The sequence below is a fragment of the Rhinopithecus roxellana genome, chromosome 12, assembly GCF_007565055.1.
Source record: "Rhinopithecus roxellana isolate Shanxi Qingling chromosome 12, ASM756505v1, whole genome shotgun sequence".
Classification (NCBI taxonomy): Eukaryota; Metazoa; Chordata; class Mammalia; order Primates; family Cercopithecidae; genus Rhinopithecus; species Rhinopithecus roxellana.
The window spans coordinates 119993441-120018166 of record NC_044560.1 but is presented as its reverse complement, the minus strand read 5'-3'; the positions used below and the strand labels follow the sequence as shown (position 1 = coordinate 120018166).

Genomic DNA, 24726 nt, shown 5'->3' with positions numbered 1-24726 from the left:
GTCTGACCAATGATTTTTGGATAAGACTTTAAAAGCACAGGCAGAAAAAGCAAAAAACAGAAGGGATTGAATCAAACTAAAAAGCTTCTAGTGTTGGCAAAGATATGGAGAAAGGGAACCTGTGTACATTGTTGGTGGAAATGTAAATTAATATTGCCATTATGGAAAGCAGTATGGAAATTCATTAAAAAAATTGAAACTACTGTATGACCCAGCAATCTCACTTCTGGCTATGTATCTAAAGAAAATCAGTATATACTTTCATGTTCATTGCAGCATTATTCACATTAGCCAAGATGTGGAATCAACCTAATTGTCCATGGATTGATGAATGGATACATAAAATGTATATATATATAATGGCATACTTTTTCAGCCTTTAAAAAGAAGGAAATGTTGTCACTTATGACAACATGGGTAAACCTGGAGGACATAATGGTAAGACAAACACTGCGTGATCTCATTTATATGTGGAATCTAAAAAAGTTGAACTCATACAAGTAGAGAGTAGAATGGTGGTTATCAGGGGCCAGAGGAGATGAACTGATGTTGGCCAAAGGATGCAAAGTTTCGGTTAGATGGGATTAAAAAGTCCTGGCGATCTGTTGTACGGTATAGTGACTATAGTTAATGTATACTTGAAAATTGCTAACAGAGTAGATCTTAAGTGTTCTTCACACACAAAAATAATATGTGAGGTGATATGTTAATTAGCTTGATATCCTTTTTCAGTGTATATATATATTGAAACACCATGTTGTACACTATAAATATATACAATTTTTACTTATCAATTATATCTTAAGAAAAAATTAAATATTTAAAATGTGTATTTTATTTAAAATAATGGTAGTAAACTTACAGGTTAATGGAAGCAACATTTTTAATGAAAAATAACAATTTTCAAAACCAAAGGTTATTGAGAAGAAGGGCATTGTTTCACATCTTTGTAAATCTCCTTAGCATCTGACTTAGTACAAAACAGCTGGATTCTCATCTGCTTCGGCCTTCAATTTGTCATGATATCACAGATCATACAGCCTCAGGCAAACTCCACACCACACTTGGGAAACAAGTGAAAACTATTGTAGTTCATAGAAGATAATACTTTTGATTGAGATGGTGCTATGATGCTATGAGTTTGTGAGTTCACAATTTACCCTCCTTTTAATATAAACTTGGAATAATAGGAATATTTAAGATATCCATATGGGTCAAAACTTGAACAGAAAAATGCAAGGAGGATATGTGGAATTGAAAACATAAACCTTCTGAACTAATGATCTTGAAAAAGGCAGAGGAAATTAGGAATCTGACTGCTCTTGGGTAATGAGGTCCAGAAGCACCCCATGAATATTGAGGTCCCAGGCTCATTGTGGCAAACAGGCACTAGATTGGGACTCTCCTGACATAAAAGCAGCCTGGAAAAACAACAACAACAACAAACAGTGATGGTTACCCAGGTTTTTTACTTACGAGTGGTGGCAGGGGGTGAAAAAACAGAGCCATGCAGAGAGGACCCAGCCTAAGCTTTAATCTTGCTCAGTGACTAATACGCCCCTTTTTTCACATGGCACAAAATCCCCAGTTGACAATACATGATTGTCTCTGGACTATGCTTCTCATGGGTGAGGTAGAGACAGTCAAAAAGACGTGGAGGGAAGAAAAGTTCAGAGAGGAGGGGAAACGATAACCCATAGGAAAAACACTTAGAAACTAAACTTGCAAAGCACTGGGTTAAAGTTAGGAAATCTTAAAATGAACAAGACAGCAAAACCAGCAATCGAGACATGAATTCAGTCCTTTCAAAATGCAATTCAGATAATGTTAGTGTGACTTGACGATTTTTGAAGCAATAAAGAATAGTGTCCATGAAATGTTCATCCATTTGAGAAAGGTAGATATAAAAAAAGGTACCAATTAGAAATTATAGAACAGAAAACATAGTTACTGTATTTAAAACCTCTAGGGAAATGCTATTACCAGATGCCGTTAAAAAGAGGAGTTACTCAGCACAGAAAACAAAGTGAAAAATAGAAAGATTGAGACAAATGGAGGATGGATTAAGATGGGTCATTATACTTTATAGGTTGAAAAGAGTAGAAATGGAATGGCAGAAAAGTTATATTTAAAGACACACTAGCCCAAGAATTCTCCAGAGTGGAAGAAAGACCTTCATTGTTCACATAAATCCTGAACAGGATAAATAAAAATCTGTACATAACATCTATTCTGAAAGCTACCAGGACAAAAACTAGCTGTTATTAGAAAGGAACGTTATGCTGATGCAGACCTCCTCATCAGGTTTGTTAGAAGAGAATGGAATAATATCTTAGGAGAGAAGATAAAGGTTACCTAAGAATTCCATAACTGGCTAAAATGTCATTCAAAAATGTCTTATAAAGACATTTTTAGAAATACAAATAGACTACCTTATACACTTCCTGAAAGATACGTTTAAGGATTTATTGCAACGAGAAAAAGTAAACCTAGAGGAACGAGGACTGAGATTCAAGAAACAAGAACGAGTGAATCAATTCTTGAAATAAACCAGTAAATATAATTAGTCATTGACTGTAAAAATGGTTTTCCTTTGTTTATAAAAAAGGTATAATTAAAATTCTAGACAATATTAATGAAGGTGGGAATGGGAAATCCAGTGAATTGCTGACGTGTGCCAGCATGTTTGCTTTAGTACTTTATAGTCTGTTAAAAAATACATGGTTGTGTAGAAATTAGGAACTTAAAGATAGACACTGAAGTAATAAATATAATTGAAACCTCCCAAATAAGCAGAAGGAAAAGAGGGGACTAAAGAAAACTCGATCAATTCCATAGAATGCAGGAAAGGAGAAAATAAGTGACAAAAAGCATATTAAACAAATACATCAATAATTAAAAATGTAAACAAATTAACTTTCCTGTGTTTCTCAACAGAGTCATGGCCTTGTTTGCACCTAAAAACATAGCCTTGAAATATATATAAAGCAAAAACTATTAATTATAACGAGTGGCAGATAAAACCATAGGAATATTGGGAGATTTTATTATATCTAGAACAGATAGATCAGGCAGACAAAAAATTACCAAGAATACTAAAAATCTAAACACAGTTAACAAGTTGATCCTATGAACATAAATAGAAATACCTAACAATTAGAGAATACTCATTCTTTTCTAATATATTGAACAATTAAAATTAACCATATCTTAAGATCACCAAGGATGCTTTGACAAATGTGAAATAGTAGCATATGGGCCATGCTACATGAGTATAATGCAGTTAATTTGGAAATCTGTATTCAAAAGATAGTTTTTTCCCCCCAAGGTCTTTGACCCCTAAACATGTTTCTTCATGTCGCAAAGAGGAAATCTAATGGAAACAGTGAGATACAGAACTGAACAAGAAAGAACTACAGAGAGAACAGAAATTAATTACATGGAAAAGAAGGAAGAATATGGTCAACAAAATCAAGTCATTTTCAAAAGACAGAACTGGCAAATCTTTAGCAAAACTGATGGAGAAACCATGGAGAGAATAATAATGTTAGTAATAGAAAAAGGGGCATAATTCCCAATGGAGAGGAGATTATAAACTATGGTAGAGAATATAAGAAGATGACAATCCAAATCATTCTATGAGGATGTTACAACCTTGGTAGCAAAACCAGACAAGGATAGTGTAAAGGAAAAGTATAACTCAGTAGTACCCAGCTGCATGTGTCTATGAATCAGATCCTCATAATCATGATCAAGCAGGGTTTAGGAATACAGTTTTCAACGTAAAACCTGCTTTATTCACCATATCATCAGATTATGTTAAATAATATCTTCCCAGTGGATGCAGAGAAGTCATTATATAAAATTAAACTTGTGATAAAATTTTTAAAAACTAGAACTTAAGGGAATTTCCTTAACCCCCAATAAAGGGACTGTACAAAACAAGTTTGCAATGAACGTTTTTACCTCTTAGTAAAGATGAGTATCCCTTTCAAATATAGGACGACTTGTTCAGTATCACCCCAGAAGTCCTAGCCAATGCATTATGTTAATGAAGTAAGGTATGATTGTCAATGAAAGTAAAAATGAAGTCATTAATTAGCATGTTAATATTTTAAAGATACAGGAACATTTTTTTCTGTAGAAAAAAAAAAAGTCAAGAAGTTCACTGGATCCAAAGTCAGCATATAAAAAGCAATAGCAGGCCAGGTGCGGTGGCTTATGCATGTAATCCCAGCACTTTGGGAGGCCAGGGTAGGCTGATCACAAGGTCAGGAGTTCGAGACCAGCCTGACCAACATGGTGAAACTCTGTCTCTACTAAAAATACAAAATTAGCCGGGCATGATGGCACATGCCTGTAATCCCAGTTACTCAGGAGGCTGAGGCAGGAGAATTGTTTGAACCTGGGAGGTGGAGGTTGCAGTGAGCTGAGATTGAGCCATTGCATTGCTAGCCTGGGCGACAGAGCCGAACTGTGTCTCAAAAAAAAAAAAAAAAAAAGGCAATAGCAGATACTCTTCTCAAAAATTCATAACCCAAATCAAGTTGTGAGAAAATATCAAACAAACTGAGTATTCTACAAAATACTGAGAAGCTGTCCCAGCCTTGGGGAGCCTAAGGAGATGTAATCACTAAGTGTAATGCTGTGTCCAGAATGAGATCCTGGAACAGAAGGAAGATAGTAATGGAAAAATGGGTGAAATCAAAATAAAGTCTGTAGTTTGTTTTCTGCTAATTATCTCTTCTTTTTGACAAAGTAGCAAGGTTACGTAAGGTATTAACATCAGGGAAAATGGGATGGGGAAATTTTGTACTATCTTTGCAACTTTTTTGTAATTCTGAAACTATTAAATAGCCAATTATACAATTAATGGGGGGAAAAAGGACCTCCTAAAGTCAAATAAGGCCTTTATAGGGAAAAAAATTACAGTGTATCATTGACGGCCATAAGAGTTAGGAGTAAATACTGATATAGAGGATGGTCAAAGATGAGAGATCTTGATATAATGTTTTCAGTTTCTCTAAATTGCTGTGTGGATTTAATAAAATGTCAGAATCTCAATAGGATAGTTCATCAGACTTTAAAAGCTGCTTCTAAAAATCATTTGAAAGATGGTAGGCTACGAGTCATATAATTTTGAAAGACAAGGTAGGGCCAGACACTTTGAAAAACAAGGCAGGGCAGTCACCCTTTCAGATACCGAGATACTGTAAAGGTGTAATAATATGGTGCCTTAATGCACAGAGATAGAGAAATGGATCAGGGGACCAACAAGAGAGTTCAAGCACAGACCTGCTCATATACAGAAATATGATACAAAGTCTGGGGAAAATTAGATCCCTAACACAGAACATAGGCAAAAATAACCATAAAGAAAACTAAAATGCACAGCTATTTGAGTATGACATCAGTGTGGGAAAGAATTTCTTAAATTAGGCATTGAAGGAAAAGATTGTGAAATTTTACAGCACCTATATTTAATTGTCCTCTAAGACAAAAGATAATGTTGGCTCTTCTAATTTTGGGCTTTTGGACTTTAAATGCAATTGGGATGCGGGGCAGGAGGTCATTCAAGCTGAAACATGACATCTTTTTTGCTTTGCAAGATCACCCTTAATACTGTGTGGAGAATACTGGAGGAAGGGTTTGGAATGGAAGAAGGGTTTTTGTAGGAAGATAATGTTCCTTAGGACTACCATGGAAAGGGAAATCATGGGACAAATTTGGGATTTGCCTTAGCAAGACTTTAGGGTCAGCAAGACTTGCTGATAAATTGGATGCTGGTGGTAAGGAAAAAAGGAATGAGAACAATCGTGAGGCTTTTTTGTTTGTTTTTATTTTTGTTTTGTTTTTTGTTTTTGGCTTCAGCAACTGGTACTGTTTATAGAAATGGGGAAAGGGGAAATTAATATTTGTTTGAAATGCTTTGAGTTACCTGATAGACATCCAAGGGGATCAGTCAGTTTCCAAGCAAAAGACGGCACTTTTGTGGACCTTCCTGTGGCAGAGGATTGGAATTTGGGAACCATTGGTATGCAGGTGGCATTTAAATTATGTGACTAGGTGAGGAGGGAAGGGCTGTTACCTAGGGAGTGGACATTGATGAAGAAGGCTAGTGGCTAAGTTCTGAGGCAAGACCCTCCAGTGTGTAGATGGTGAGCAGAGCAGAAGCCATTTATGACTGAGAAGAGACCACTGATAGGGGGGCAGAAACCAGGACCATGTAATTGTCACCAAAAATAAGAGAAGATAGCGTGCGATTTTGTTTTTGTTTGCTTGTTTTAATGAGGATGTTGACTATTACTGAGAGATAAAGTGTGGTTAAGAACAAGTTTCTTGGTCACATAAGGAATTGCTGAAATTTGTCAAGCAATTTCAGTGGGTTTGGAAGGGATGGAAGCCTTTGGGGCATGTATGTTAGCAGGAGAGTATGTATGGTAAGACCATTGAGTCAGCAACAGTAGACTGTTCTATCAGGAGGCATTTTCAGGGCCAAGAGGTGCTGAGCAAAGGAGTAGTAACTGCAGGAGCTCTGAGAGCATGTGGTGTCTGGTGGAAATTAATGATTCAGGATCCAGAAAGAAACTGGTATTGCAGATAGAGGCCTCTGAGGAGAGAGGGGGATGACGGAATCCTTAAAATATGTTAAAATCACCTACAAAACCTAAACCAGACATTAGGATCCCTTGGGAACCTGAAAAACAAAGATCTCTGTGGGACACTGGGAATCTGCATTGTTTAACCGCTCTCCAGGTGAGCCAATTTTGAAAATCTCTAACCTAAGTCAGGGTACTGCCACAGTCACCTTCAGTCTTCCTGCTGGGAACTTGTTTTGAACGTGTATTTTCATAAGCATAGTGTTTTCATTCGTATATTATGTTTATGTTGCACTGCCGGGCGAAAAGAGACTGTTGATGGTCTAGGGAATCTAAAACACATAAAGCAGCTTCTCAGTGTAGCAAGCAATCACTGATAACTCCTTGAGTATAATCAAAGTTTAATTTGGGGTATTAAAGTCTATGTGCTCCTTAGGTAAACACCTTTTGGTAATTAACCACGTCTTACAGATTTTTTCCTTTAAAGTTAAAATCATACAGCATTTTTATTAGCCACTGAAAATCGCTCTGTGTAAATTTACCAGAATACAGTTTAATTCTTTTCTATGGAGCACAGTTTCTGTGATAAAAATGATGCTCCGTGAATATCCCTGTATAGAATCTTCTGTATATCTCTGTATTTCCTTTGCTTTTTTAGTTCCTTGAAAGTGGAATAGTTGGACCAAAGAGTATATTAGTGAACTTTTAGTAATTCATTGATTTTACTGCCAGAGAAGAGATACGTATTTCTGCCAAGGAAATTCACAGTATGGATGGCAGAAGGGAAAAATCCCTCTTCCACCCCACATTCCTTGTCCCTAGAAGTAACCCATTAACAATTTCTTGCCTACCCTTCCAGCAGTTTTACCTGTAGTTGGGTTTATCCTTAAAAAACAAATATATGAGAAAACACTTACCAGTTCGTTTCTACAAACTTCAGTAACTTGTATATTTCACTAAATCTATTGAGAATTCGGTCCTTAATAATCCCATGCAACTCTACCTCATTATTTTTATCTCTCACTTTCTCGCTGTTTTACTAAACGGCAATGCAGTGGGCCCACGCAGTGGAAGGTCTGTATTGACGGCTGGTGGGAAACAAGTCAGTAGTGTGTGAGACTGCCCGCTCCCATAAACCGCACGTGCCAGGTGTTTCAGGTTTGCATTTCTTTATGCAAAAAGGTCGTGATGTTTCCTTCGCAGGTCGGCCAGCCGTTTGGATTTTCTTGCGAATTGCCAGTTTTGTCCCCTTTGCCCATTTTTCTGGCTTGGTTTGGTCTTTATCTCGTTGGTTTCCAAGAGCTCTTCATTTATTAAGGAAATTAGCTCGGTGTCTTTCATGTGTCCCAGGCGGAGAAGTCTTGTCTTACCTGTTGGTCTTTAGACGTTAATGTATATGTTTTTGCGGCCAGGATTTTCATTTTTTTCATTTAGACAGTTGTGTACATTTGTCCCTTTATTCTTCAGCGGTTTTACATTTGAGCATCTCAGTGGGGTTTACTCCATTTCGACCCCCATTTCTTTGTTTGGGGGCTGCACCCCCACCACCCAACGCACCCCCCTTTTCCAGACCCGGCTTTGGGGTCCCTCACGGCTACTCCCTGACGTCAGCCCCCAGCCTTCGCGCCAAGCCGTTGCTGTGGCAACCGCAGCCTGATTGGCACATCACGGGGCCGTGGTGAGGGGGCCCGGAGAGGGCGGCGAGGCTGCTGATTGGCTAGCACAGAAGCCCCGCCTCTGCAGAGAAGCCCTGACAAGGAGGCGTCGAGCTGCCCCTCGGTGCAGAAGCCTGGGAGCTGCGGGTGGAGAGGTTTGGGAGGCGCGAGAGATGTCCACCCTGGGCTGGTGGCGCCGCCGGGCGCCAGGCGCCATGTGGGTGCGCTAGGCGGCTGTTCGCGCCCGAGGCTGCGCTGCACTGAGGTGAGGTGAGTGCGCCCTCGGCCGCCCGGTGCACCTCCTGTCCGCCGGACCTTGGTGTAGTGACGGTGCTGTGCCGGAGTGGCCGTCTTGCCGCAAGCCCAAGACCCCCGTGGCAAGCCAGCGACCCTTGTGGCAGGGCGGGCCGGCGGGCATGGTACATGGCCGCCCACTGCCCAGTCCGGGAGTGGGCACAGTGGCGGCCGGGCTGTGGATGGTTGGTGCCTTTTTGGGGCAGGGGTGGGCGCAGCCTGGGCTGCTGCGTTGGTGCCGCCATCTTGCGGGCCGGGGTCTGAAGGGCTGCTGCGGATTCTCCGCGCCTTCCTGACTGGCCGGGGCCACCGCAGCAACCCGGGGGCATTAGGGCAGACAGCCAGGGGCTCTGTCACGGCGAGTCCAGCAAGGTGGACACCAGTGCCATCCCTGTTGCCGCGGTGCAGTGCGGCTCTCGGGAGCCCTGGGCTGCCTGGACTGGGTCTGGGGGCTGCAAGAATGCCCCTTCCTGCGGGCTGCCATCGGCCTCACGGCGCTGGCGTGCCCGGTACCCTCTGGGGGCGGGGCCTGTTTGCCGCAGTGGTGGTGGGAGGGGCGAAGGCCACCAAGGTGGCGGGGCTGAGGGCTGTCCTGCCTGTAAGGGGTTTTCTTTCCCCGCCCTCTTGGGCGCGATCTTAAAGGAGGGCGGCTGAAGCTTGCGGCGCAAGCGCTGCCCTGGTTGGTTGGCGGCAGATGGGGCGGGGCAAGGCTAAAGTGACTGTGGGTGCCATTGGATGTAATCATCTGCTCAAGCCCCACCCACTGGATGACATCTTTTCTGAGGGTGGCTGAGGTTTGCCGCGCAGGGGCTGTTCTGGTTGATTGGCGGCAGATGGGGCGAGGCAAAGCTGAAATGACTGGGTTGCATTGGATGTAATGGTCTGTTCCAGCCCCACCCACTGGGTGCATCTTTTATGAGCGTGGCTGAGGTTTGCCGAGCAGGAGCTGTTCTTGTTGATTGGCAGCAAATGGGGCGGGGCAAGGCTGAAGTGACTGGGTAGTGTTAGATGTAACGGTCAGCTCAGGCCCCGCCCACTTGGGCGCCATGTTTGATGGGGGCTGCTGAGGTTTGCTGCGCAGGCGATGCCCTGGTTGGTTGGTGGCACATGGGGCGGGGCAAGGCTGAAGTGACTGGGTAGCATTGGTTGTGACGATCTGTTCACGCCCCACCCGCTTGGACGCCATGTCTGATGGGGGCTGCAGGCCCCGCTCTCTTGGACGCCATGTTTGATGGGGGCGGCTGAGGTTTGCTGCGCAGGCGCTGCGCTGGTTGGTTGGTAGCAGATGGGGTGGGGCAAGGCTGAAGTGACAGGATAGCATTGGCTGTGACGATCTCAGGCCCCGCCCACCTAGGTTTGCCATGTTTGATGGGGGCTGATGAGGTTTGCTGTGCAGGTGCTCCGCTGGTTGGTTGGTAGCAGATGGGGTGGAGCAAGGCTGAAGTAATTGGGTAGCATTGGATGTGACGATCTCAGGCCCCGCCCACCTGGATGCCATGTTTGATGGGGGCTGATGAGGTTTGCTATGCAGACGCTGCCCTGGTTGGTTGGTAGCAGATGGGGCGGGGCAAGGCTGAAGTGACTGGGTAGCATTGGATGTGACGATCTGCTCAGGCCCCGCCCACCTAGGTGCCATGTTTGATGAGGGCTGCTGGGGTTTACTGCGCAGGTGCCCTGATTGGTTGGTGGCAGATGGGGCGGGGCAAGGCTGAAGTGACAGTGTGGCATTGGACCTAGTGGTTTGTTCAAGCCCCACCGACCTGGGCGCCATCTTTAATGGAAGCGCCTGAGATTTGCTGCACAGGCGCTGTCGTGGTTGGTTGGGCGAGGCAAGGCCCGCCCGCCTGGGCACCATCTTTGATGGGGGCAGCTGAGGTTTGCTGTGCAGGTGTTGCCCAGATTGGTTGGCGGCAGATGTGGCGGGGAAAGGCTGAAGTGGCTGCGGGTGGCATGGGCGTGATGGTCTCAAGCCCCGCCCACCCGGGCGCCATCGTTGATGGGGGCGGCTGCGGTTTGCCGCATAGGTGTAGGGTTGTCCGCAGGGAGGGGCGAGGCCGTGGCTGCTGTGCCTGCCTTCTTTGCGGTGGTGGAAAGCTGTGGAGTGCCACGCCCGTTGGGTTGTGTGTGCTGGTCACCGAGTTGTTTTGCCAGTGGGGCTGGCTCGGTCTCCGCATCTGCGGGAGCCAGGAGACCTGCCTAGAGAGTTTGCCGTAGCGGCCGCGGAGCCATTTGTCCTCAAGGACAGGGCGACGCTTGTCAGCGTGCTCGCTGTGTTTTTGGCTAACGGTGGCAGAGGCTCACCCCTTCCCCTGTTATTGCCTGACCAAGACTATGTTCACCTCAGGATGTGTGTGGCTCCATTTTGTGTCTGGGGGCGGCTTGGCGGGGGAGCTGCGTGGCGGGTTGCGGAGGCGCCTTGCTGCAGGGCTAAGGCCTGGGGCCCAGGACAGTTCTTCGGGACTGATAGGGCTGAGAGCACCCCTACCTCCACTGCCCCCCGCCGCCTCCACGGTACTGGCTGTGCTAGCCGCGAGGGGGCGCCCGAGGTTGATTGCGCAGGCGCCATCTTGAGTGACACCTGGGTCGGCCCCAGGGCGGGCATGAGGGAGGGCTGTCTCAGTGACTGGGAGCTGCCAAGCCTGGTCCACTCTGGCGCAGTGTTTGGCTACAGTGGGGCACGTGAGGGCAGTTACACAGGCAGTGGTTTGAATGACTGCTGGGTTGGCTGTAGGGCCGGGCGCAGAGGAGTGACCCGGGGGCTGCATGGCCCTGCCCACCCTGTGGCATCATCGTGGCTGGCCATTAGGTGGCAGCCAAGGTTTACTGTGCAGGCACCATCCTGAATGACAGGCTGGCTGCAGGTGCGGGCCTGAGGGAGGAGCTGTCTTGTCTTGAGTGACTGAGGGGGGCCGTAGCATGTGTGTCTTGTCTGATGGAGCAGCCTGCATTCAATGTGGCGGGTGCACTGCAGAGGCGCCATTTTTGAATGACAGCTGCGTTGGCTGTAGGAGTGGGCGTGAGCCCCGCCCACCCTAGTACCTTGTGTGTTGGACGTTGGCGGGGGCAGCAGAAGCATACTGCGCAGGCGCCATCTTGAGTGACAGCAGGGCTGTTGGAGGGGGCTGAGGGGATTTCGAGGTAGGCGGGGCCGTAGAGCCTAGTTCATTCATTCTGTGTCATCTTTGCCGGCTCAGGGGTGGGGCCTGCGCGGGAGCCTTCCTGAGTGACCGCGGGCTGCACTGGCGTGCCAGCTGAGCCCTGCCCCTGCCATCTTGGGCAGCGCGCCTTCATGGCTGGTGGCGCTGGAGTTCCTCCACGGGGCGCCAAAGCCAGGTCTCGGGAAGCCATCGGGTTCAGCTGCGCAGCCTTGGAACAGTGAGGTCCAAGGCCAAACTCAGACGTTTTAAGAGATTTGGGGAAGGGTGGGATTTTAAGTGAGAAAATGGGAGGAAGTGCGCTGTGGGTGTAAGATTTGGGGTCTAGGTGATTTGGAGACTCTGGTGGTGAAGGATTTTCTCTCAAAATCCTACAACTGGAGCTGGAAAAATTCACGGCTGCAGGTGGTCCTGAAGAGAGGGGCAGTGCCTTGGAACTAGGAGACTGCCCTGGGCAGGTGGGGGTGTGTTTGAAGGGGCTGCCCCAAAGGTAGGGTGGGTCCTTGGGAGAAACTATTCATGAGCAGAGCCGCTAGAGGGCTGCACAGCTTCCAAAGCTTAGTTTGGGTGGGGACCTCCCAGCCCTAGCTCTCCTACAGAGTCCTAGAGCTCACTTACCTAGCCCTGGCTCCACCCAAGAAGATCTTAAGTCAGCCCTTTTGTTTTATTTGAGGTAGGGAAAGTGACACATATGACGCTTCCTTCCTAGCCTGTCATCATCTCTTTTTTTTTTTTTTTTTTTTCCAGACAAAGTCTCGCCCTGTCGCCCAGGCAGTAGTGTGGTAGCGCAATCTCGGCTCACTGCAGCCTCTGCCTCCCGGGTTCAAGTGATTCTCCCACCTCAGCCTCTTTTGAGTAGCTGGGAATACAGACGCGCGCCACCATGCCCAGCTAATTTTAAATTTTTAGTAGAGCAGGGGTTTCGCCATGTTGGCCAGGGTGGTCTTGAACTCCTGACCTCAGGTGATCTGCCCGCCTTGGCGTCCTAAAGTGCTGATTACAGGCGTGAGTCACTGCACCCATCCTTTGAATAGTTTTTAATAAGCTCTTTAACCTCACCAAAATATGCTCACCTGACTCTTGGAATATAAACCAGCCCCGTAATCATGAAGGTCCTTTCCCCAGCGACCTCTAATTGATTGAACACATACGCTGAGGTGTAGTGGGACTTGAACTATGTCCTACTAGTCCACTGAGAGCATGTTGATAAACCCTAAAATATTTCACATGATTAAGGGTACCATTACCTAATAATGATAGGATAGCGGTCCTAACATAGGGATGGCCAGCGCCATAAATGGGGTTCTTGAATTGATTCCTTAATCTAGAGCCACAGGGAAGGTTGTAAGACCCCCCAGAAACTAACTTGAATGCTTTTGATGTAACTTTGTTGGAGAAAGTCTATGAGTACATCCCAGGGTGTGACATGGCCTAAGGGAGCTATACCCATGGCCATTCATCCTGGATGGGATGCTCTTTATGGTCTCGTTTGACCTGTGCCATCATAGAAGATAAATGTGGAACTGTTGTGGTATTGTTCCCCCCTGAGCAACCCAGCAACTGCAAAATAAACTTGGCGAATCACATTTTCTTTTCCTCTACAGCTTTGCCTTCTTGGTCTTCCATCCTTCTTGGAGACGACTGGCGAGAGGAAGAGGGACTAGGTCCAAACGCTAGGTGGCTGGGTCCAGGTGAGTTGAATTTCCTCCTCAGTGCCACATCCATCTTTGAAGTGACCACCGCACTTCCTTACTCTGACACTTTCCTACTGCACACGTGTTCCACATAGCCACCCCAGCACCATTTGTGCCCTCTGAGAATACCCAGACTCTTCTCGTGAATTTTGTATTCCCTAGAAATTCTCCTTGGCCTCACACCATCCATTTCAGCATCCTCCCTCTTTTTCTCATACTCAGCTACTGCTTCAGGCCTACTCTTTTTCTTTTACCTGGTGATTAAGGAAGCATAAGAGATTTATCCACTCATCTGTGAATATTGACCAAGTGTGTACTTTGTGCCAGGTACTGGGACATAGCCCCCATGGGGGAAAGGAAGTGTTTTTGCAGAGTTTTTAGTCTATTTGGGAATTAAAGCTGTGGAAAATATAATTGTTTGATTTATACTTTTGCAAGAGAACATCTGCTAGCAACAGCCGACTTAATCTTGGAGAGGCCACATAGGGGCCTCCCTGAAATGGTCAAGAACATTAAAGCTGAGCCCTGAAGGAGTGTGAATGGTGTGTGTCATGGGGAGAGTAGTCTCAGCAGAGGGGACAGGGATGTTCTTGGGAGATGCAGAGAGAGAGGAGCTGAAAATCCAGGATTCCTAGAGCAAGGGAATCGTTGAGTGGCATCTGACTGAGGTAGGAAGAAGGTAAGTTGCGGCTTCATTGTGAAAAGACTTGTAATCGTGGTGAGTAACTGGGCTTGACCTGAAGTGCATCAGGAAGCCCTTTTAACCACGGGAGTATCATGATAATCAGATTTGTGGTTTTAAAAAGATCATCTGATTACAGGGTGCAGAAGGGGAGGGTGGACGCAGTGGGTGTAAGGAGGCCACCTTGGGCCTGGGTGAGAGATGGTGGCTTGGCTTGTGGTCATATCACAGGGAGGAGCGAAGTGGGTAGATTATTTGAGAGGTGCTAGGAGGGAGACTCCACAAGACTCACTTTCTCTGTTCATGGCCTGCTGACTGATTCAGAGCAGACACAGTGAGTCACATGATGTGGGAAAGCAAGCACATAGCCAGAGGTTGTCTGTTGGTTTATTTGTTAGCAAGCATTGATACTGGGCCTGATCCAGGACAGGATCATGCCAGGCTTGGAGTCTCCAGAAGTGAGTGGCATAATCCCTGGCCTCAGTGTCTACTGAGTGGAAACTACTCCCATCACAAGAAGAATAAGGATGTGTTGACCAAGATAGGTGGCTACGGTGGTGGTGGAATACTGCTTGGGGAGAAGCTAACATGGCCAGGTGGGCCCTTGGGATGGGTTGGTGTGTTCCTGGCCTCAGTGAATGCTCAAGATATCCATTATGGCGCTTAACCCTGTGGAGACTTGGAAACCTCCTTTGCCTGAGGGCTTGTGTTGGTAGATCCACGTTTAACTAAGCTCGGGAGACTTAAACCCGTACTGACGTGTGACTTATGATAGGATGTTCTTGTTCCCACAACTCTGGTTTATTAATTCATGGTAGGAAATCAACAGTAGTGGGGACCCAGGTACTCAGCAGTGTGTATGATCAGCAGATTCTCTCCCTGTGGGCAGACCTGCATGGGAAACACAGCCATAGTGAGAAGGTTGCTTGGTGAGTGTGGAATCAGAACCAAGAGGATGTGGGTGAGCTTTCATACCACTGGTTTGTAACACAGCCTGGTGCAGCCATGTAGTCACAGTGAAACCCTTGCTTAGGGTTACCAAGACACCACAAGCCCCTTATCTAACATCCTTGCCCTCCCCAAACTCCATTCGAGTTAGGTCTGATGAGAGTTGTTCACTATCCTGTAGATGGTTGGATGGACCATGCTTTGTGGCCTACTTTTTAGTACTCCCTCCCCTTAAAAAAATAAGATCAACCAATTATTGTTATTAGAATATAGTCAAATAATTCATACTGTTCTGGAAGACATTTTGTCTCTTTAAGTAGCTTTATTTGTCTGGAACCATTTTGTGCTGGTCATAAGACTGAACTCTTAGATATTATTTCCTCTCTTTCTGAACTTTTGGGGAAATCTCTCAAGGATGGACAACGACAAGGAGATTTTGCTGCAGTGTGGTAAGTGCTAAGCTTAATGTGGTAGAAGTAAGCCCAGGATGTTGAGATTATCTGAGAGAAGCCAGCCAACAGACCAGAGGGTGGAGGTTGTGGCCTTTGAGATGGAGTTGGTGGTCATTTACTCCTTGCTCCCATATAAAATTGTTCCCTCTAAAGACCCTGTGTCCCATATGTACCTTATTCGTAGGTGATTGGACCAGACTGGATACCTTAGAGCAGTGGTTCTCAAAGAACAGCTCCTGGAGTGGTTGTAGGAATGCTTCTTTCCTGGGGAACCACAGACCTCCTGGGTCATCCCACCTGGAAAGGTAGCTTCGTGTTTCATAAGCACCCTAGGCAACTCTTCTGCACGTCGGAGTTTGAGAACCACTGCCCTAGAAGGAATCAGGCTGTAGCATGCACTTTCATACCGAGAATTTGGATTAAGGGACACTTGCGTGTCGGGCATTTAAACTGGGAGGTGAGGTAGGCCTGGGCTGGGACAGCATCTTACTCCACGTGCATGCTGAACTAGAGAATGTCGGTCTGCAGAGAGAGGCAGGAGAATGGAGCAAACAAGAAGAGAGACGAGACCACACACCACGCTGTCCCTGAGAGACGAAGAGAGTAACTTCCTCGGTTCCTGACTTTAAAGTTCTCAATTCCAGCCCCCTTTTAATGAGGTAGGTAGAATGAGTTAGGGGCTGAACCTAGGTGCACCATGGTGAGGGACCAAAGTAAGTAAATGTCAATGAGACTGAAAGAGACTTGGTGGATTTTCTCCTGCGTCAGATGGGATGTGGGAACCTGAGGCCAAACTGGAGTCACAGGATTTCCTCTCACACATAGTCCCAGATGCTTTCTAGTGCATGATGTGTTCTTTAATTAAGTTCTTCCTTGCTCAGTTGAACACTGACCCGTCATTTCTCTGATTAAAGCCATAGATCTTCCCCAACTTAATGGCAAGGATGCCTGATGAGTTTCATTTTTATTATGTATTATATTAATTGTGAGATCCATGCTTTTATTTTCTACTCATTTTAATGGAATAGAAGTAAAGTGTCATAAAATATTCAAAGAATGTCATCAGTACCACCCTCCAGACTTCAATGGCAATGCTGTCTTACAGCAGGCTGCGCCAAGCTTATTCTGTATACAGAGAGGTTTCATGTTTAGATATCTAGTGTAAAGAACAGATCCTTTGGAGATCAAATAATGCCAGATTCCCAGAAGCACTCTTCCTGCCTGGCTGTGTAGAGGGACCCTTTATTAGTGGCCCCATCACTTGGCGCCTCTCCTCCCTCCCTTTGAAGTTGGTGACTTTTCTTTGTCCCCTGGCCCAGAGTCAGCTAGCCCTTGTGTGCTGCTAACTACTGTTGGCTACTACTTAACACTGAGTCCTGCTCTGAAGAGAGAGCAGAGGGAGATGTGGAAGCTTTAGTAATGAGGGGTGTGTGGGAGCCCACCTTCAAGTCAGGAAGGAGATGGATTTGCCCTGTGGCCAGAGTTCAGTCTTGAGCCATATGATGGCTAGACAGCTGTCAGTGAAGTGAGGATTTGGGTGTGGAGCTTGATGCCTACTAGCCCCCTCCATGGTACAGTCACTGGAGAGGGGAGATACAGATGGTGACCACAGGGTACCCTCGGAGGGAGTGCAGCAGGAAAAGGGGAGGGCCTGATGTGCTATAACAAGCTGGGCAGGAAGGAAAACAAATACACTAGGAAACAGTCATTGAATTTACTTCATTTTTATATTTATTTTTTTTCCTGATTGGGAAGTTAAAATAACATTTTAAATAGAGGTGGAAAAAGAAACAGAGACTTGTTATTGTTAATCATTTATTCTGATAGATTTCCCCTATTTTATAAATAGTCTTAGTACAAGTGTATGTGAGTTTTCTTCCAGTTTAGTTTGTGTGTAGTTTAGTTTATATGTACTACCATATGTTTAACTATTTTTTACATACATGAGATCATGCCATTTATCAAACATTTCACACTCAAGGTCTCCGTCTATAGCTTTGCTTTCTGAAAATGGCATTATATTCCATTGTGTGGACATTATCATTCTCTGTGTACACATAAATGGGAATATTTGCAGAAAGAACAACATATGTATAGATTTTAAGATTTATTAATAGCAACAAACTTAATCAGTAGGTGTGGCTTGCAGTTTCTGTGGTGAATGTTTTGCAATACCTGAATGTAGTGCTGTGTTTTATTTTTATAATCAGAAAGTAAAGCCTTAATATTTCTTGACAACACAACTTAATGGTTATGTAACATTTTGCTTAATACTTTGTTTTCATTCGTTGTTTAATGAAAATTCAGGAGGGATGCTGATTTTTTGGGTGCAGTAACTCACTTAGAACAAAGTATGTTTGTCGTTGGCCCTAGTGGCCTTAGCCTTCCAGAAATGTGTAGGTGAAATACCTAATTTCTTAGGGGACGCTCCATGCCAGCAGTGGTTATATCGGCCTTTCCTAACGTCAAAGGCCAACTCTAATTCTAGAAATGCATGCTTGAGTAACCAAACACTAAAGTGTCAGCGGTCCTGTCATGGCCTTTTTGTTAAAGTTATTCTTTGCCATTTAGTTGTAAGAAAGTTCCTAGTTTGTATTTAAGTAAGGAATCCTTTTCCAGTCCTTTATTATACATTAAGTTCTCACGTGTCTGTAGACTTTCACACAGTTGAATTCTGGACTCTGTTGTGTCCCAGTGGTATATTTGTCCTTGTGCTTATATCCTTATATTGGAAAAAACACTTTATTTTCGTGTGTTGGAGTCATTTTACAGAGAAACCACCTCCCACTCCATATAGGCCTTACGCAGGGTTGTCTTGATATTCTTGTACATTTATTCTTCCAGAAGAACTGGATTATCGGTTTGTCAAAACTCCCCACCTCAAAATAAAAAGGAACTTTTAAAATGTGATACACGTCTTCATGTATTTATTTCAGACTTATTGCCCTTCTGTAATTTTTTTTGTTTTGTTTTGTTTTGTTTTGTTTTTGGTGATGTGGTCTAGTTCTGTTACCCAGGCTGGAATGCAGGGGCATGATCTTAGCCCACTGCACCCTCCCCCTCCCAGGGCTCCCCCTGCATCAACCTCTCGAGTAGTTTGGATTACAGGCGCATGCCACCAACCCTGGCTAATTTTTGTGTTCCTCTGTAAACTTTTGAAATTTTTTTTTTGTTTTTTTTTTTTTTTTGAGACGGAGTCTCGCTCTGTCGCCCAGGCTGGACTGCAGTGGCCGGATCTCAGCTCACTGCAAGCTCCGCCTCCCGGGTTCACGCCATTCTCCTGCCTCAGCCTCCCGAGTAGCTGGGACTACAGGCGCCACCATCTCGCCCGGCTAGTTTTTTGTATTTTTTAGTAGAGACGGGGTTTCACCGTGTTAGCCAGGATGGTCTCGACCTCCTGACCTTGTGATCCGCCCGCCTCGGCCTCCCAAAGTGCTGGGATTACAGGCTTGAGCCACCGCGCCCGGCCAACTTTTGAAATTTTGTTTGAAGTTGCAGATAACTTTGTTAAACTTACTTATGGAGATTGATTTATTTGTTTTGCTATTCATGGGAATTATTTCTCTTGCTGTATTTACTCATAAGGTTTTGTAGTTCAAAATAATGCTGTCCCCACATTTATACTTTTTTCTTCAGTCGCACTAGCTAGGACTTCCAGGGTCGTGTTATATTGTAGTTGTGATGTAGCTGTCCCTTCCAGAGGAACACCTTTAGGGTTTAATAATGCGCTTGTTTGTATTTCTTTGAGATAAGTATTATGCTTAGATGGCCTCCTGCGTTTACTCTGCTAAGAATTTATGAGGAAAGGCTGTTGAAGTTTGCAAATGTTGTGTAACTTGAAATACTGCTCATGGGCTCCCCTTCCCCTTTCATCCTTTATATAACAGTTTACCCTTATGTGACATCCTCCTTGTATTCCTGGAATAGCCTTTCAAGATCATGGGCTATTATTTGGACTTTGTTAGATTGGGTTTGTCAAATGTTTTTGCATCTATGTACAAATAATATTTATTGAACACCTATAAAAATACAGAGATGAAAAAGGTAGCAGAGTCCTTGCCCATGGGGCCTTGCAGTAGGGTATAAATACAGGTGCTCTGTTGTTCTGTTGGATTCATACATCTTCAAGGACAGCTCTGATTAATAGGCTACATTTTTATTGATGGCCCGTTTAGGCCATCCTCGGGCAGACTAACTCCTCAGCCTTACTTAATGTTTCATTTGATAGCATCAGGCAAGCCTTTAGACCTTTCTTCCTCTCGGCACCTGCAAACACATATCTTCTGTTTTCTTCAGTGGTAGGCGTGGCTGTTGCCACGGAGAAGCTGGCCTGGGGAAGTGGGGGCCGAGTGGGTAGAGCAGTTATGCTTTTGATTGGCCAGACTCGCTGTCACAGAAGGTCACCCGGGATCTGATCTTCCTCAGGCAGGGTAAGGTAAGTATGTGGCCCTGGCAGGTGCAAATTCAGCATCTGGCCCCTTTGCTAGTTGCCCTTTGGGCAGCAAGTAGAGGATGGGGTTCATGCCTGTACCAGCCAGCTTCTCTACACCCTCACTAGCAAAAATTTTCATCTTTTAAACATATGCCCATTTGACAGGTCAAAAAAATGTTTATTGTAATATTTTACATTTCTTTGATTTCTGATGTTAAGTGGCCTTTATTATCACTAATTTTATGAACTCTGTGTATTAGTGTTGTTTATTTTCATATTGGGCTATTTTTCCTAATGCCAAAAGCCTTTTACATTTCAAATATTAACTGTCATCTATGTTATAAAATACTTTCCCCCTCACTTTTTGCTTTGTTTTTACTTTGGTTGGTTTTTATAGTGCAGAAAAGTTGGGCCCATCTTTATTTTCCTGTCTCCCACGTGGTGGCCTTTCAGTGGTCTCTGGAGCCTGGACTCTCTGGCCTGTTGCCTTCCCTCGCTTTGGGATTCTTCTTCCCAGCAGAGCATTATCTGTGTTGTGCTGTCTGTGGTGTCTCAGTCCTATGGAGAAGGGCAACAAGGGAATAGTCCAGTCCCTAAGGTCTTTAGGATCAAGGCATTTGCATTGGATAGTGCCCAAGCTCCATGGGATAACTTACAAGAGAGAACACGGGAAGGCAGTTTGCATAGGGAGGGAAGTGGGAGCCCATCACTGAGAGGAGTAAACATGAGTTTACCACAGTTACCACATTAATTTCCAAGTGAGAATGTCTAATTGAGACTCTGAATAATGGAAACACCTTCAGTTTTCCTTTAGACTTTTTTAAATTAAAAAATTTAAACTTGCTTTTCTTTTAAAACAAAGGGAGAAAATTTTTGTTGCATATGGTTGTTTTTTTTTTCTTCTCTGGAAGTAAAGCCAGTAGGTAGTTTATGCTCCCAGACCTCGATCTCTCTCCCATATCGCCCTACTTAGCTGCACCGGTTGTGCTGACAAGTCATAAAAATACGTAAGAAAACGTAAATGCAAGCAAAAATGCTTTAAGGGAAATGTATAGCTTTACTTGGTTACGTAAAAAAGAGGAGAGTTTGAAAATCTTTACGTTTAATAAATGGAAGGGGGCAGATAATAAAATAAAGACAAGGAAATAAATGAACTAGGTAAAGAAACAGTAAGAAAGGAATGTCAAAACGGAAAGCCGATTCTTTTAGACAGATGAGATCTTTGATGAGATTGATGAAGGGCAAAAGAACATACAGTAGCATCAAGAGGCACAGTGGTCGCTTGTCACTGTCTGAGGGAAAAATGTCATATTACCTAGAGTTGAGTACTTTTAATATTTTTGAGTGGTCTTCCATTTTTTTACATGTTGTATACTGTGTTTTAATGATTATGTTAAGGGAAGAAATGTTAGGGGAGGATTTGCCCCAGCTCCTACTTCCCTTTTCATTTTTGCTAATAAACGTGCTGACATCTGATTTTAGTACTGGCTAGGGCCTTGAACATTTCTCTTGTGCCTTGCATTGGGCAGTTAAGTCTTTTTAGGTATCTTAGTTTATTTCAGCTTCACAATTCTGAAAGGGATGGAGGTGCCGTTATTCTCCTTTCTCAGATTACAGAGACCGACTCTAGGGCATTAGACAAGTTTCCCACAGTCGCCTAACAAGTTAGTAGCAGATCTAACTCCTCAAGAGTAGGTCTGTGTGAAGCCCAGGGATCGTGCTTGTAACTGCTGTGCTGAGGCCAACTTCGTGCAGTTGTTTGTCTCTTTCCTGGCGACTCCCATATCCCAAAGCATTGTTGATGCCCCTGGTAGGGTGGCCTCCACTGCTGCCTGGTCCTCAACTTCTGGGACATGTGTATATCTCCTTATGATCTACAGTTCCCTGAGTACTGACAGTCACAGGCTGCCGTGTCTTTCCCGTTGACTCATGTTTGATTCCTCCAGTGAAAATTTTACTTAGAGAAATGCTGCCTCCAAAGCACTTGTCTGCCACCACACCTAAGAAGTCCTGGGCCCCAAATCTGTATGAGCTAAACAGTGACTTGACTAAGGAGCCGGATGTCATCATAGGAGAAGGTCCAACTGACTCTTAGTTTTTCGTCAGAGGTTTCGGAACCTAATCTATGTGGAATTTGTTGGGCCTCGGAAGACCCTGGTCAAACTCCGAAACCTCTGCCTTGATTGGTTGCAGCCAGAGACTCGTACCAAGGAGGAGATCATTGAGCTCTTGGTCCTTGAGCAGTACCTGACCATCATCCCTGAAAAGCTCAAGCCTTGGGTGTGAGCAAAAAAGCCAGAGAACTGTGAGAAACTCGTCACTCTGCTGGAGAATTACAAGGAGATGTACCAACCGGAAGGTAAGAATCTCCACGGGGTGATGGTGGTCAGTGCAGGCCTCAGGCGTGCCCTGCGGCTCTCAGCCTCCACACTTCCGACATGGTCTGGGCTGGATTACTCTCTGTCCTGGGCAGCGGTGGGGGTGTCCCGTGTACTGTGGGATTGAGCCGCATCATGATTTTCTGGATGTGACCACCACAAGTGTCTCCACACATGCCCAGGTATACCCTGGCAGCCAAAACCGCCCTGGCGCAGAACCACCATCCTGAGTTAGGAGAGGGAAGGGAGACACTTCTGTGGAAGGGAGAAAACGTCTTACGGCTCCTGCCCTTTTGGTGTGGCGCGCTAGGAGATTGCCTTCTGGCTGTTTGTGTCTGGGGGTGAGGTCGGGGTGCTCACAGCCACCATGTTCCCCCCCAGTTTTTAGTATGTCAGGAGTGGTTGGAAGCCACTAAAGGGTTTTGAGCTCAACAATGTCAGGATCAGGTCACTCCAACCATGTGTATGTGTGTGACAGGGAGATGCAACTCAGGGATTGGGGGGAACTATTGTGAGAATATGGGCCAGAGATAGTAACCAGGTCGATAGTAACCAGGTGACCGGTGTCCTCTCAGACGACAACAGCAGTGACGTGACCAGCGACGACGACATGGCCCGGAACAGAGGAGAGTCCTCACCACCTCACTCAGTCCATTCTTTCAGTGGTGAGTACCCATCCCCCCGGTCAACCATGGGCAGGCGCTGCCAGATGCTTCCAGGTGGAGACACGGTGGGTTGGGGCCTCCATGAAGATGCCCCGCCATCCCCAAGTGGTCAGCTTCACTCAGAGGTCTGAGGAGAGGGTAAAGTAATTTATGGCATAATGAGATATTTTTATATCTAAACAGACACCTTAAATACTTAGTTTCGTTTTATTCAGCGATAAAATATTTAAAGCTATTTGGAATTTGCAACAGGCTGCTTCCAGCTGTACCCCAGCCTCCCCAGGAAGGTTCATTAAAGATGCTTCAGTGAGCTTTTATAGGGAGCACTGCTTTCAGGGAGGGTGTGTGTGTTGTTTTCTTGGGTTTTGTGTTTTTTTGTAGTAGAATGACATGCACTTTAAGATTGGCTGCCAGACAGTAGACGGTCTGCAATCCATTCTCCTGAATGTGGACTCAGCCCCTTAGGAACTGGGAATGTGGACTCAGCCCCTTAGGAACTCAGTTCCCCTTAGGAACCAGCAAAGAGTCTGAAGTGGGGGTTAGCTACTGGACTGAGCTTTGGAACTTGCTTGGAAGCAAGCCCCACTTGTGCAAAGCCTGCAGAAACCATGTTGCGGGTATATGATAAAGAAGGGGCCAGATGAGCCTGGGAATCTGGAGCTCTCTGTTCTGGATCCATTTCCTTGTGGGAAGAGGGTAGGATCTCTTTCCAGAGGGGTGTTTGTGCACATGCAGGGAAAACAGGTGTGTTGAAGTGCTTTGTTAACCACTGGAATATCTCACCTGCTCAGGTGACCGGGACTGGGACCGGAGGGGCAGAAGCAGAGACATGGAGCCACGAGACCGCTGGTCCTACACCAGGAACCCAAGAAGCAGTGAGTCTTAACCACTTTCTTTCTTAGTAGGAGATACAGAGCATGTGCTGTGCACAGGTTCAAGGGGAAAGTGCCAGGGCCTCGAAGTTTCTGCTGCTCCATTTGGACTATATTCTGCTTCCCCAAAAGTTTAGTCTGAGCCTCCTATTGGTGAAGTTCCACTCTGTGCCACCAGCACAGGTTTCACCACATAGACCTGTCGCCTTCTGAACTATTTGCTCAGTGTTCTTAAGCTGGTGCATTTTTTTTAAAAAGCTAGAAGTTTCTGTATGAAAGATTATGCTACTCTAAAAATTGAAAACTAGGCCAGGTGCAGTGGCTCATGCCTATAATCCCAGCACTTTGGGAGGCCGAGGCGAGCGGATCACGAGGTCAGGAGATGGAGACCATCCTGGCTAACACAGTGAAACCCCATCTCTACTAAAAATACAAAAAAATTAGCCGGGCGCAGTAGTCCCAGCTACCCAGGAGACTGAGGCAGGAGAATGGCGTGAACCCAGGAGGCGGAGTTTGCAGTGAGCCGAGATCATGCCACTGCACTCCAGCCTGGGTGATAGAGTGAGCCTCCATCTCCAAAAAAAAAAATTGAAAACTATTATAAAGTGCCATAGGCAGAAAGCAGAATGAAAAACACATTATAACAATGTTGTTAACTAGGAATGTCTGCCATGACTTCTTGCAGTGTTAGGGAAGTGCCACATCTGAGCACCAGGCCTGAGATTTGAAAGGGAATCAATCATCACACCAATGTGGTGTTGGTGTCCATACTGCTGGAAATCATTTCCTCTTCTTCCTGGACTTGGAGAGCACTGCTATGGGCAGCAGGGCACCCCTAAAATTGATCAGGAGAAGGATATCAGGAGTGAGTGACTTTTAGTGATGGTTCACAACACATTA

The 24726-nt window shown here is 45.4% G+C and overlaps 1 protein-coding gene and 1 long non-coding RNA gene across 6 annotated transcripts in view; one reads left to right on the top strand and one right to left on the bottom strand.

Moving 5' to 3' along the window:
* Positions 1-818: 818 nt before the first annotated feature.
* On the bottom strand, positions 819-8205 carry LOC115892324. The gene is made up of 2 exons (XR_004052209.1): positions 7517-8205; positions 819-1421 (listed from the first exon to the last, which is right to left on the bottom strand). It is a non-coding gene; the product is annotated as an uncharacterized LOC115892324 (long non-coding RNA).
* Positions 8206-8380: 175 nt separating this feature from the next.
* The window catches only part of LOC104680928 (paternally-expressed gene 3 protein), a 72460-nt gene continuing 56114 nt past the window's right edge, over positions 8381-24726 (top strand). For 3 of the 5 annotated variants that reach the window (XM_030913357.1, XM_030913355.1, XM_010387027.2), the window contains exons 1-5: positions 8381-8524; positions 13308-13394; positions 22105-22270; positions 22865-22954; positions 23746-23829. In XM_030913357.1, the coding sequence (XP_030769217.1) occupies positions 22255-22270; positions 22865-22954; positions 23746-23829 (190 nt within the window). In that variant the 5' untranslated portion in view covers positions 8381-8524; positions 13308-13394; positions 22105-22254. The remainder of the gene's footprint in view (positions 8525-13307; positions 13395-22104; positions 22271-22864; positions 22955-23745; positions 23830-24726) is intronic. The other 2 variants (XM_030913358.1, XM_030913356.1) reach the window with 1 other exon arrangement.